Source organism: Salarias fasciatus, chromosome 20, assembly GCF_902148845.1.
Source record: "Salarias fasciatus chromosome 20, fSalaFa1.1, whole genome shotgun sequence".
Classification (NCBI taxonomy): Eukaryota; Metazoa; Chordata; class Actinopteri; order Blenniiformes; family Blenniidae; genus Salarias; species Salarias fasciatus.
This window is the reverse complement of record NC_043764.1, coordinates 2,153,420-2,164,526: the sequence shown is the minus strand read 5'-3', so window position 1 is coordinate 2,164,526 and position 11,107 is coordinate 2,153,420. Positions and strand designations below refer to the sequence as shown.

The following is an 11,107-nucleotide window of genomic DNA, read 5'->3' as shown; positions in this document are numbered from 1 at the left end:
TTGTATTGGGCTTTGAGCATCTGCTGATACGACCAGCAGCAGGAGCTCCTTAAGGAAGTCGGTCACCAGTTAACATGGGAACCAGTTAACATGAAACATCTAGAGGCAACGAGCTGTCAACTCCAGCACCAAGCCACGCCCACTCCGACTCTGCGCGCTGCCGACGCCGAGCGTCCGGGTGCGCGGCACAACCGGAAGTGAAAAGGCTGAACGTGACGAGCACGAAAAACTTCACAGAGCAACTTCAGGTAAACAAAAGCCTTCAGAAATTACTTCATTTTATCAAAAACTGGATCAGAGGTTACTTTTATTGGTAGTGATGGTTATTCATTCAGTTTGAACAACTTTAACTCAATGAAAGTTTTCACTTTTAGCCGCGTCATGGGCTAATGTTAGCATTGGCTAACAGCCACTGTTAGTGTCGCGGTTTAAAAGTCGTAAAAGTCGAACAAACAGACTCAAACTTCTCAAAGGAGTGTTATTATCGTGCGTGAACTTCAGTGTGATGAATTAATATGACGATCTTGTCTGTAAATCTTTGTGAAATAACTGAAGGACCAAATTAGTTCAAATTAGCCTCGTCAAGCTAACGCGTTGTTTTCTTTTGGTTTGTTTATGCCCCATAAACTTTTTTCAGTCTTTATTATAGAGTATTGCGTTTCATGCAATATGTAATACTTATAAAATTATATAATATTCATGCATACCTCCTCAGAATAGCGTTAAGAGGGCCCTGAGGTTTTTAACTGAATTTATTTCGGTCGTGGAGCTGGATTAAAAGTTTCAGTCTAAAGTTTTGGGTTTGCCAGGTAAGTGAAAACACTGCGAAGCAACTTTATCTGTCACTGTGTTGACTTGATTATGTACGTAGACATTGTAAAAATCCCTTTTAAAATAGTGGCACCCAAACTGTATTACAGTAAACGCAAAGTAGAAGTATTTCCTTAGGTGTCCGCTACTTAATGTTTGCCCCTTATAAATAATGTCGACACGGCGCTCTAGCTGATGCTAAGCTGGCAGAATGAAGTCCTCTAAAGTTCTCCTCAGTACCAAAAATAAAACTGTCATTCCCCAAACAAGTCAGAGCAACAAACATCCAGACAATAACCTTCCCAGCGACTCAGTGCTATGTGGTGGATGAGTCTTGTTCTTCAGTTGAAAACAATCCATTAAATGTTAAACATTCCAGAGGAAGCTGCAGAGGACCTCGGACCTGAGCGTTTTCTGCGCATTCCATCTTAAGTCAACACATACCAAACAACTCATGATCAGAGCTGAGCTCCGTGTCCAGGAGCGTGGTTATGGATTAGAATGCCTTCATGAAGGGATGGACGAGTCTTTTCGTCCTCTTATTTCCCTGTTTTTGGGCTTTTCCCAGAGATTCAAAGATGTCGTCGGGCGCTCTCTTCCCGAGCCTGGTCAGTGGATCCAGAGGAAGCTCCAGCAAGTACCTGGTGGAGTTTCGTGCTGGTAAAATGACCCTGAAGGGGAACATCGTGATGCCGGACAAACGTAAGGGCATGGTGTACATCCAGCAGTCTGACGACTCCCTGATCCACTTCTGCTGGAAGGACAGAACCACCGGGAACGTTGATGACGTGAGGCAGAAGAAATTTCACTTTTCTCTTTATTTCTTCTCTTCGTACTCGGTACAGCCTGTGTGTCTTCTTTTGTTGTGAAGGGACTTGTTGGATTTCTAATAACACATAAAAGGGTTTGTAACACACTGCTTGTTGTGTCTTTTTTCTATTTTCACTTAACCGGTAATCACAAATCCATCACACTGAATTGTGGCTTTGAGACGAAGCTGAGAGCATCTGGTGCTGTGCTCCCCTCTCAGGATCTCATCATCTTCCCGGACGACTGTGAATTCAAGAGGGTGAACCAGTGCACCACCGGACGAGTGTACGTGCTGAAATTCAAGGCCGGATCCAAGAGGCTGTTCTTTTGGATGCAGGTGAGAGGGAGAGGATGAGGAGCAGCTGGTCTCATTCATGTGAGAGCAGATGGCTGTTGAAGAGGGGAAGCTGGAGTGGGAGGAAGAGGAGGTCTCATTCGAGAGAGAGAGAGAGCGCAAACCCACACAACTTCTAAATCTCAGCCAGCTTTAATGTGTGTTAAGATCAAAGTTTTGACCTGAATCCGTCCCCCGATCTCGCTTCCCGCCCCCAGGAACCGAAGACGGACAAAGACGAGGAGTACTGCCGCAAGGTGAACGAGTTCCTGAACAACCCGCCGATCCCCGGAGCCCCCGGCAGCGGGGGCGGCGGCCACGAGCTGTCGGCGCTGGGCGGAGAAGGAGGCCTTCAGAACCTGCTGGGAAACATGAGCCACAACCAGCTGATGCAGCTGATCGGCCCCACCGGGCTGGGGGGCCTGGGTGAGTCCGCCGGCGCTCCCTGAGCTCGGGACAGGACGGCAGCTGGACTCGCTCTGGGCCCGTGTTGATGTGTGTGTGTGTGTGTGTGTGCAGGTCTCGGGGCCCTGGCTGGACCTGGACTCGCCAACCTGCTGGGCAGCGGGGGTCCGGCCACCAGCAGCTCCTCGTCCAGGTGAGCAGCAGCGCCTGAAGCCGCTTCCTGTCCGTCAGGAGTCTCACACACCTTCACAATGCTGGGATCTTTCTTTCAGCTCTCGCAGCCAATCGACTGCGGCCACTCCTTCCTCTGGCTCCGCCCCCAGACTGAGCTCCTCTCAGACCCCCTCCACCCCTGCTGCTCCTGCTGCCTCCACCACCTCCTCCTCCTCCTCCACTGCTGCTCCTGCTGCTCCAGGTAGGCTTCCGTCTCTCTTCGCCGTCCAGGGACTGCTGGTCCCCCGCTGGTTCTGAGCTGCCCCCCCGCCCCCCCAGCAGCCACTCAGACCCCGGCGATCCCGGCCTCCGCCGGCAGCCCCTCCGCCCACCAGCCCATCCAGCTCAGCGACCTCCAGAGCATCCTGGCCACCATGAACGTCCCTGCAGCAGGCGCGGCGGCCGCCCAGGGCTCGGCAGGTGAGTGGCAGACCCCGCCCCCCCAGGAACTGAGTGCGCTGGTCTAACGTGACGCTGTCCTGCAGTGGACCTGACCAGCGTGTGCACCCCGGAGATGATGGCCCCCATCCTGACCAACGCCGAGGTGCAGCAGCGGCTGCTGCCCTTCCTGCCCAGCGGCGAGAGTCTGCTGCAGAGCGGCCAGGAGATCCAGGACACGCTCAACTCGCCCCAGTTCCAGCAGGTACCGGCCCGGCGCTCCTCCCCCCCCCCAGCCAGTGGTCTGTAGTTTGACTCTGCTCTCTGCCCTGCAGTCCATGAGCATGTTCAGCAGTGCCTTGGCCTCCGGGCAGCTGGGCCCCCTCATGAGTCAGTTCGGTCTGCCGGCCGACGCCGTGGACGCCGCCAACAAAGGAGGTGAGACCGGAGCCTCGGGTTCCCGCTTCACCCGCGTCGCCACGGCGACCCGCTTCACCCGCGCTGCGCTCGTTTTCCAGACGTGGAGGCGTTCGCCCGGGCCATGCAGGGCAGCAAGGACGCCAAGGACAAGAAGAAGGACGACGAGGACGACAACATGACGCTGGACTGAGACGACGGCGGCGGCGGCACACATTCCCTCTCCCTCCTCCTTCCTCCACCTCAGGACCAACGGCGCCTCCGCCCCGGAGGAGACCCCGGCCTCGGCGCCTTTCCTTTCCAACTCTTCTAATAAAAGCAAATTAAAGTCACCGATCAGACCAAACCGTGTTTCGTATGAAAAGGCTTTATTGGGACATACAGTGGGGGGGTGAGGGTCAGAGGTCAAAGTGGTTACATCACACCGGCAACGCAAGACGAGCCACGGCGTCCCATGAGCCCCTGCTGCAGGATGAGTCCAGTGTAACGACTCAGGAGGTCAAAGGTCAAATCTCAACACGGGTTCACTTCCGATCGGAGAAACCGAAACAGCTGGAGATCAAAGAGCCGATCCTCGAACCCGGCGGTAACAGAATACCAAGAGGAAATAAATATTCATGTACTTTAAATTAACTACCGTAACACGACGCCCACCACCGGGAATGTGAGGCTAAGACTGTGTGTGTGCGTGCGCGCTACACGTGCGGGCATCCGTGCGTGCCCACGGCGCCGTGCACGGCCAGCGGCCTGGACAGCATGGCGGGCCGGCGGTTGATGGTCACGTGACGCACGCAGCCGTGGAAGGCCGGCAGGTCCGCGGCCAGCGAGGGGACGGGGGCGCCATCTGGAGGACAGAGAGGGGACGGCGTGGGGTCAGAGGTCACGGGGCGGACCCGGACGCCGGCGCGGTGCTGCGCTCTCTCACCTGGAGCTCCTCCCAGGTACACGGTGAGTTTGGCGCCGGCCGGGCGGCTCTGCTTGGGGCCCACGCTGTGGTCGGACGCTCCGTCCACCTGCAGCTGCAGCACGTTGTTCTTCTTCACCACTGCAGCAGACAGACAGGGGTCAGAGGTCACAGGTCAGAGCGAGGGAGGAGCAGCGGTCTGGGTGGGGGGAGGAGGAGGAGGAGGAGGCACCTGTGATGCTGTGCCAGCGTCCGTCACACAGAGGCTCCTCCGGACTGAAGGACGTGGACACGTCTCCTTTACCGGTGTTCAGAGACACCGTCACCTGGAGCACGCACACACACACACACACACACACACACACACACACACACACACACACACACACACACACACACACACACACACACACACACACACACACACACACACACACACACACACACACACACACACACACACACACACACACACACACACACACACACACAAAATCCACTCATGATGTCTTCCTCTAATCAGATATTCATTCTTCATGCTGCTTTGTCAAACTGAAGGCGTCTTTCCTTCATTTCTGCTGCTGTTATTTTATTAATTCCGTTCATGACTGACGATACTCTTCAAGATTACATCAGAAATACTAAAGTAATCCCCGATCGCTGCGGCGTTGCTTCAGTTAAAATATCAATAAGACAGTATAAAAACAGAATGAACGAACAGACAGACTCTTCACAGGCCTGGAACCCCAGAAGTCTCAGTGGCGTTTCCTCCAGGTGGGAGGAAGCCGGGAGCCGAAGCCCCGCCCTCACCTGTCCCTGCTGGAGGACCAGGCTCAGCTGGTGATCAGCGGACGTCCCAGCATGCAACAGCAGCCCCGAGTTGGAGACGGGTCGAAGCTCCAGCTGGATCTCCAGGTCTCGGCCCAGAACCAGAGACTCGTCTGCGGGGAGGGGGGATCGGGTGAGAACCAGGGTCAGGGGTCAGGGGTCAGGGGTCGTGAGGAGCAGCGAGGAGACCTACCGATGGCCAGGTGTCCGCCCTCGCCAGAGAAGTACGCTCCGGGCTGCAGAGGGTCCAGGAAGCAGGGCACCGCCCCCTGGCTGTGGGAGGGCTTTCCTACCGGGGCCCCGTTCAGGGTCAGGTCCCTGACGCAGCCCACGAAGCCCCCGGAGCCCGGGACCTGCAGGGAGACACAGAGACGCGTTCAGGACCAGGTCCGGCGGAGAAACGCTCCCCGACGCGCTGCCAGGACAGAGGTCAGAGGTCACCTGCACACCGCCTCTCACTTCAGACGATACGAGACTCTGAGAAATCTAAACATCGAATCCAAACAGACGAAAGAGAGAAGACTGAAAAAGCAAAAAATGGCAAATAAAAATAAACAGAGTGCAAAAACTAAACGACTGAAAACTGCTGTGACTGACATGAATGAAAAAACAGGTCAGACTGCTGAAAAGGTCAACAAAAATAAATCGCCAAAAATATATTCACTGAGAGCTCAAAAAAAGGACTGAAATGTAAAAATAATAAAATAGCGATAAATAATAAAACTGATCAAATGACTAAAAAAAAGGCTAAAAATAAATGAAATGGTAAAAAAAGAAGAAAGGTAAAACAAAAAAGGCTGTAAAAATAGGAAGAGTTTAAAATATTTTTCGAAAGTTGTAAAAATGTTGAAATGGCGAAGAAAAACCTTCAAACTGACAATTATTAAAACGTCCACTTCAGTGTAAAATACGATTATTTTTCTACAAATATCCACACTTCACGACTGACGATCGGCGTGTTTTTCAACTTCATTTCATTGTGAAGGCGCCGCGGTTACCGTGGGAGACGGCGGCGCTCCTCCGACGTACAGCGGCCCCGTCAGGCGGCTCAGCTCTGCTCCGGCGACTCGCTTGGACTGGGCGCCGATCCCGTCCACCACCAGGCTGAGGCGCTCGCCCTCACGCTTCACGAACACCTGCGGCGACACGCGCAAGCTAACGCTAACTCCTCAGGAGACCGGAGTTCAGCGGAACGGTAACCGTGGGAACGGCGGCTCACCGTGTGCCAGCGGCCGTCGTCGTACTTCCTGCGGCTGCGCAGGCTGACCTTCCTCCGGCCGCCGTCCGCCAGGAGCAGCAGGTGTCCGTCCGACACGGCCAGCGACACGGCGGCGGCGCCGCGCCGCCCGCCGCCGGCGTGCAGCACCACGCCGTCCGGCGAGTCGATCCTCAGCGCCACGGAGACGTCCGGCCTGCCGGCAGAGAGCCGATCAGAGGGGGGCGGGCGGGGAGTGAGGGGGAGGAGCCGGAGGGGGCGGGACTCACGTGGCGCCCGGCGATCCGGCCGGCAGCTCGTATGTCTGGTAGCTGTGGGCGGAGCCGCTGAAGTGCGTGGCCCCGCCCTCCCGCTGCGACAGCTCGCCCTGGCACGAGTCCCGGGTGTTCCGGCTGCGGGACCCCGACGGCTTCTTGTGTTTTCCCTGTGAGGGGTCAAAGGTCACGGGAGCTCAGAAAAACAAACATCAAAACCTCCCCGGTTACTTTTTAACCACGAGACGCTCAACCAGGTGGGGTCGGGTCGGTTTGGTAGCCTTCCACCCCCTCCCATCCCCCCTCGCCCCCCCGCCGGGCTCACCTTGTGCTTGCCGCCCTGTCGGGGCGGAACCGCCACGATCTGCTGGGGCTTCTTGGCGGCGGGACAGTCCAGAGGAACGTTGACGTTCTCTCTGGCCTTCATCAGGTTCAGAACCATCTGAGGACTGGAGTCCCTGCAGAGGAGGAGTCAAGACATCAGCCGCTGGCCCCCCACCCCCGAGGCCGCCGTCCCCCCCTGAGGCCGGTGCCCCCCCTGAGGCCGCCGCCCCCCCCCCCCCCCCCGGCGGTCTCGGGACTCTCACCTCTTGATGAAGACGTTGCTGAGACACCCGGTGAGGTTGGTGAAGGTCTGGTCGGGCATCCCCCCCAGGAAGGTGCTGCCCCCGGTGGCCGTGGCCCCCCTGCCCCTGCTGTCCAGACGGACGCCCTCCTTGGACTTCTCCAGCACGTCGTCCACGTACAGACGCATCCTGATGAGGGACGGGCGGACGGTGTGTGAGGACACACTCCACAAACGCTCCAGGAGCCGGGCGAGCTGCTTTTAGTTACTGCAAACTTTTTTCTGACTCAATGAAGCCTGTCCTGCTAATCTATGCACCGTTATTATTAGCATTAGCAGATTCCCGCTGATAACTGTTATTTATGGACACTAATGCTAATTGCTAGCTAGAGTGGGACATCTAGAGAGGTGCTCCCTGCAGTAACCAGGAGTATAAACAGGAGTCCAGTATAAACCGAGCTGCTCCCTCCTGAAGAACGCTAAAGCTAAGTGTTAGCTTCGAAGGTAGGACATGAGCCACGGGGAAACTTCTGGACCGGAACCTGTGTTACTGGTGCCATCAGCACCACCTGGCTCAATGAGTAAGCTGGAGGAAGATGCTCTAAAGCCTGGGCGTTAGCGTTGTTGCTCCTACCCGTTGACGTTGTTGTAGACGGCCACGTAGTGACTGTTGTCGTCGTTGTACGTCTTCTGCGTCTTGATCTCCCCGTTGCCGGCCCGGACCACGACGTGGCCGCCGTGGAGGAACACCTGGCAGACGCCCTCCTGTGGGAGGAGACGACACGGCAGGGGGTGAGCAGGCGGGGACACGGGCGATCGAGGACATCCGCCGTCCGCGGCCAACAGGAAGTCCCCTCCCACCTGATCGCGGTGGAAGAACATGAGTCCGTCCGTGCTGTCGGTTCTGAAGCTGAAGCTGGCGTAGAAGTTGTTCCTGAGGGTGGGGATGTTGGTCAGAGCCAGGTCCAGGTAGCTCTGACCGCTGAAGTGAGCCTCCCGAGCCACCTGGACAGACACAGGCGGAGAACGTCAACACCGTCACAGCCGGGCGCTCCGACGGGCGAATCGGCGTCACAACGCCCCGAAAGTCTGACCAGCAGGTCGCTGTCGCAGCCGAAGCTGACGCCGGAGCTCTTCATCCTCTTCAGGTCGATGTGTGAGTTGTGGGCCTTCACGTTCCTGAAGCAGCCCTTAACGGACACCTGGTTCGAGAACGTCGGCTTCAACCTGGAGACAGAGGGACGGACCCCGTGAGGACCTGCGACGCCTTTCCTCTGCACCAGAAATCTGCCAGAGACTCAAGGCTGGAGGCGGGACACACCTCTCAGGCAGCTTGTCCTGCGGGACCCCCCCCCAGGTAGTAGCGGCTGGAGAACGGGGGGATGTTCTCCGTGAACGTCTGTGTGTACAGCGTGACGCGGTTGTTCCTCACCACCAGTCGGTTCGGGCTGGAGCGCAGGATTATGATCTCCAGCTGGAAAACACCCGTCGAGAATCGAGGTGAGGAAACGCTGCGCCGGTTTGGCTTCGGCAAAAAACGGGAGTGGGATTTACAGCTTTGGTGTCGGCGTCGGCGACCCTCAGGTCCTCCGACGGGTCTTTGGGCTCCAGCTCCATCAGGGAGCCGCTGAAGTCGTAGAAGACCTTGAGTCTGCCCTGAAGCACGGCCAGGCACAGGAAGTGGTCCTGAGGACGGCAGACGAGGGACACTCTCAGTCCACACAAAGAACAGCCTGGAACCTCCGACCTGCTGGGGACTCCGTGACCCCTGGGGTCAGCGACCTTCTCACCTGACTCTGCAGCAGCAGCAGGATTCCTTTGTGCGACAGCAGCCTGACTTCCTGTTCGAAGCGCTGCATGCGGGACGGCTCCTCCGTGAAGGTGATCTCGGCGAAGCCCGTGCCGTCGAAGTACGCGGCGTCGTTGACCCAGGCCTGAGTCAGCGCCGGCTTGGACCTGTCAAGAGACACCTGAGTCAGTTCAGGAGAGACCGACGGCGCCGAGACGCTGGGATCCAGACAGGAAGCGGCGCTCACCTGCCGCACGGCTTCTCCTCGGTGGTGTTGAGCCGGAAGATCTGATCGAAGTTATACAGGCTGAGCACCTCCTCGTTCAGCGTGTCCAGCTCGATGCAGCCTTTGAAGTTCGGCAGGGCGAGCGGAGCGGGCGGCTACAAGCAAAGCAAAACCCGTGAGACTGATTCCAAACCTCCCAGCTAAGAATTTAATGATGAACCTGCGAGCTGGAGCAGCTTCACCCACCTTGAAGGTGCTGGGATATCCTCCCACGTAGAAGACGGTGTCGTCGGTCAGCAGGTTGAGCAGCCCCTGGTCGCCTCGAGCCTCCACGTAGGCTTTGGTGACTCTTTGGTCGCCCTCAGAGGCTTCAGACGACATGGACATCTGACCGAACTGCAGGATCCTGCGGTTCCACGCAACATCGGCATTCAGAAGACAAGAGACAGACGAAGAGCAGAGATTCCGGCGAGTGTTTTTGCTTCACCTCTCCAGCACCACGCTGTTGAAGTTCCCGTTGGACTTGACGTCTTCGGCCATGAGCACCTCGGCCGTCTCCCCTCCGACGTTGAAGTACCAGCGCAGCCGCTTCCCCTCCAGCGCCATCCCCAGGAACTCCTTGCTGGACTGCAGAAACCACAGATGGGTGTTTCATTAGAGACGAGACCCAGGGAGGGTCCTCCCCGTCGTCACGGCGACACTCACGTCCTTGTTGCCGAGGTAGAAGACGAACTGTTTGACGAGGCCGTTCTGCCGCCGCGCCCGCTCCGCCTCCGGCAGGGTGATGTAGAACTTGAGGGAGGTGTAGGCGGCCAGGTCGTCCAGGTTGGCCGGGGTTCGGACCTGGACGCCCGACTTCCCGTTAAACTTCACCGGCACGCTCACCTGTGGGCAGAGAATCCATGAAGACGGTCCCACGTTCAGATCCGGCAGGTATGAACCGGTGTCACGGTCCGGTTGGAGCTGCTCAGCACTCCGTTTGAGACAGAGTGTGTGTGTGTGTGTGTGTGTGTGTGTGTGTGTGTGTGTGTGTGTGTGTGTGTGTACCTTGCTGGCAGCGTTGCGGGCCTGCTGGATGAGCTGTCGGATGCGGCTGATGTTTTCTGAGATGTTGGGCATTTGAGCCGAGTGGTTCTGCAGCTCGTCCAGCTTCTTCATGAGCTTGGGCAGAGCTTCACCCAGCTTGTGCACTGCAGAGGCCAGAAAACACACGGCGGGCGTTCAGGAGAGTTTCATCACACACACACCGCACACACACCACACGCTGGGACGAAGGCTGCGGATGCAAACCGCTCAAACGGATAGATATTTATGGCGTCTGAGCAGAACGGCAGCTGCGGGATCGGGGAGAAACTCCTCGTCCTGCTCACCGGTGTTGTTGGCCTCCATCAGGGCGCTGTTGATGTCGTCGTTGGTGGCGTTGGCGTCGCCGTAGGTCTGCTGCCATTTGTCCAGCTGCTCCTTGATGGGTCGCAGCGCGTCGTTGACCTGCGCGGCGGTGCTGTTGGCCTGGCCGGCGATCCGCTTGGCCTCGTCGATGTCCTGAGTCACGTCTGTCCACCACACAGCCAAGAAGAAGAAGAGGAAATCAGCGTGAGCGCCTCGGCGGTCGGCGTGAGCGCCTCTTCCCGGCCGCGGGTGTGTGGTTGTGCGTACTTGAGGTGGAGTTGAGGTTGTTCTGAACTGCCTCCAGGTCCTTCATGGTCTGGACTTGCTTGTTTTTGGCGTCGTCCAGTCGCCTCTTGGCGTCTTCCAGCTGAGGCTTCAGGTCTGTGGGAGCAAAGCTCGGACTGACTCTCCGCTCTGCGCCTCGCCGGCGGGGAATCCGGTCTTACCGTTGTTCAGCTCCTCGTCCAGCTTCTCCACCTCGTCCTTCAGCTCCACGCTGTGGTTCCTCAGCGAGTCTGCCAGCTGACTCAGGTTCTGGTTCTTCATGTTCTGAAAACAAGGCCGGTCGG

The 11,107-nt window shown here is 57.3% G+C and overlaps 2 protein-coding genes across 4 annotated transcripts in view; one reads left to right on the top strand and one right to left on the bottom strand.

Moving 5' to 3' along the window:
- Window positions 1–160: 160 nt before the first annotated feature.
- On the top strand, window positions 161–3,708 carry LOC115408178 (proteasomal ubiquitin receptor ADRM1-like). Of its 3 annotated transcripts, none has more exons than XM_030118794.1 (10): window positions 161–248; window positions 1,379–1,598; window positions 1,841–1,957; window positions 2,173–2,380; window positions 2,474–2,552; window positions 2,632–2,774; window positions 2,855–2,992; window positions 3,058–3,215; window positions 3,286–3,388; window positions 3,469–3,560. In XM_030118794.1, exons 2-10 carry the CDS (start codon window positions 1,389–1,391, stop codon window positions 3,558–3,560), a joined length of 1,248 nt encoding a protein of 415 aa, XP_029974654.1. In that variant the 5' UTR covers window positions 161–248; window positions 1,379–1,388. The 3 variants fall into 3 exon arrangements, with proteins under 3 accessions (XP_029974654.1, XP_029974652.1, XP_029974651.1); XM_030118792.1 differs by having other exon boundaries at window positions 2,852–2,992; XM_030118791.1 differs by lacking the exon at window positions 161–248 and having other exon boundaries at window positions 1,389–1,598; window positions 2,852–2,992; window positions 3,469–3,708.
- A 4,518-nt stretch (window positions 3,709–8,226) lies between these two features.
- The window catches only part of lama5 (laminin, alpha 5), a 64,464-nt gene continuing 61,583 nt past the window's right edge, over window positions 8,227–11,107 (bottom strand). Inside the window, 12 exon segments of the mRNA XM_030118753.1 lie at window positions 8,227–8,361; window positions 8,456–8,608; window positions 8,689–8,820; window positions 8,925–9,090; window positions 9,171–9,304; window positions 9,396–9,555; window positions 9,637–9,776; window positions 9,855–10,034; window positions 10,197–10,339; window positions 10,520–10,702; window positions 10,806–10,919; window positions 10,985–11,087. Coding sequence (XP_029974613.1) covers window positions 8,459–8,608; window positions 8,689–8,820; window positions 8,925–9,090; window positions 9,171–9,304; window positions 9,396–9,555; window positions 9,637–9,776; window positions 9,855–10,034; window positions 10,197–10,339; window positions 10,520–10,702; window positions 10,806–10,919; window positions 10,985–11,087 — 1,605 coding nt within the window. The 3' untranslated portion in view covers window positions 8,227–8,361; window positions 8,456–8,458.

Coding starts and splice junctions, on each gene's coding strand:
- LOC115408178 (XM_030118791.1), top strand. CDS start 1,389: ATGTCGTCGGGCGCTCTCTTCCCGAGCCTGGTCAGTGGATCCAGAGGA. Junction 1,958..2,172: donor GGCTGTTCTTTTGGATGCAG/GTGAGAGGGAGA, acceptor TCCCGCCCCCAG/GAACCGAAGACGGACAAAGA. Junction 3,216..3,285: donor ACTCGCCCCAGTTCCAGCAG/GTACCGGCCCGG, acceptor TCTGCCCTGCAG/TCCATGAGCATGTTCAGCAG.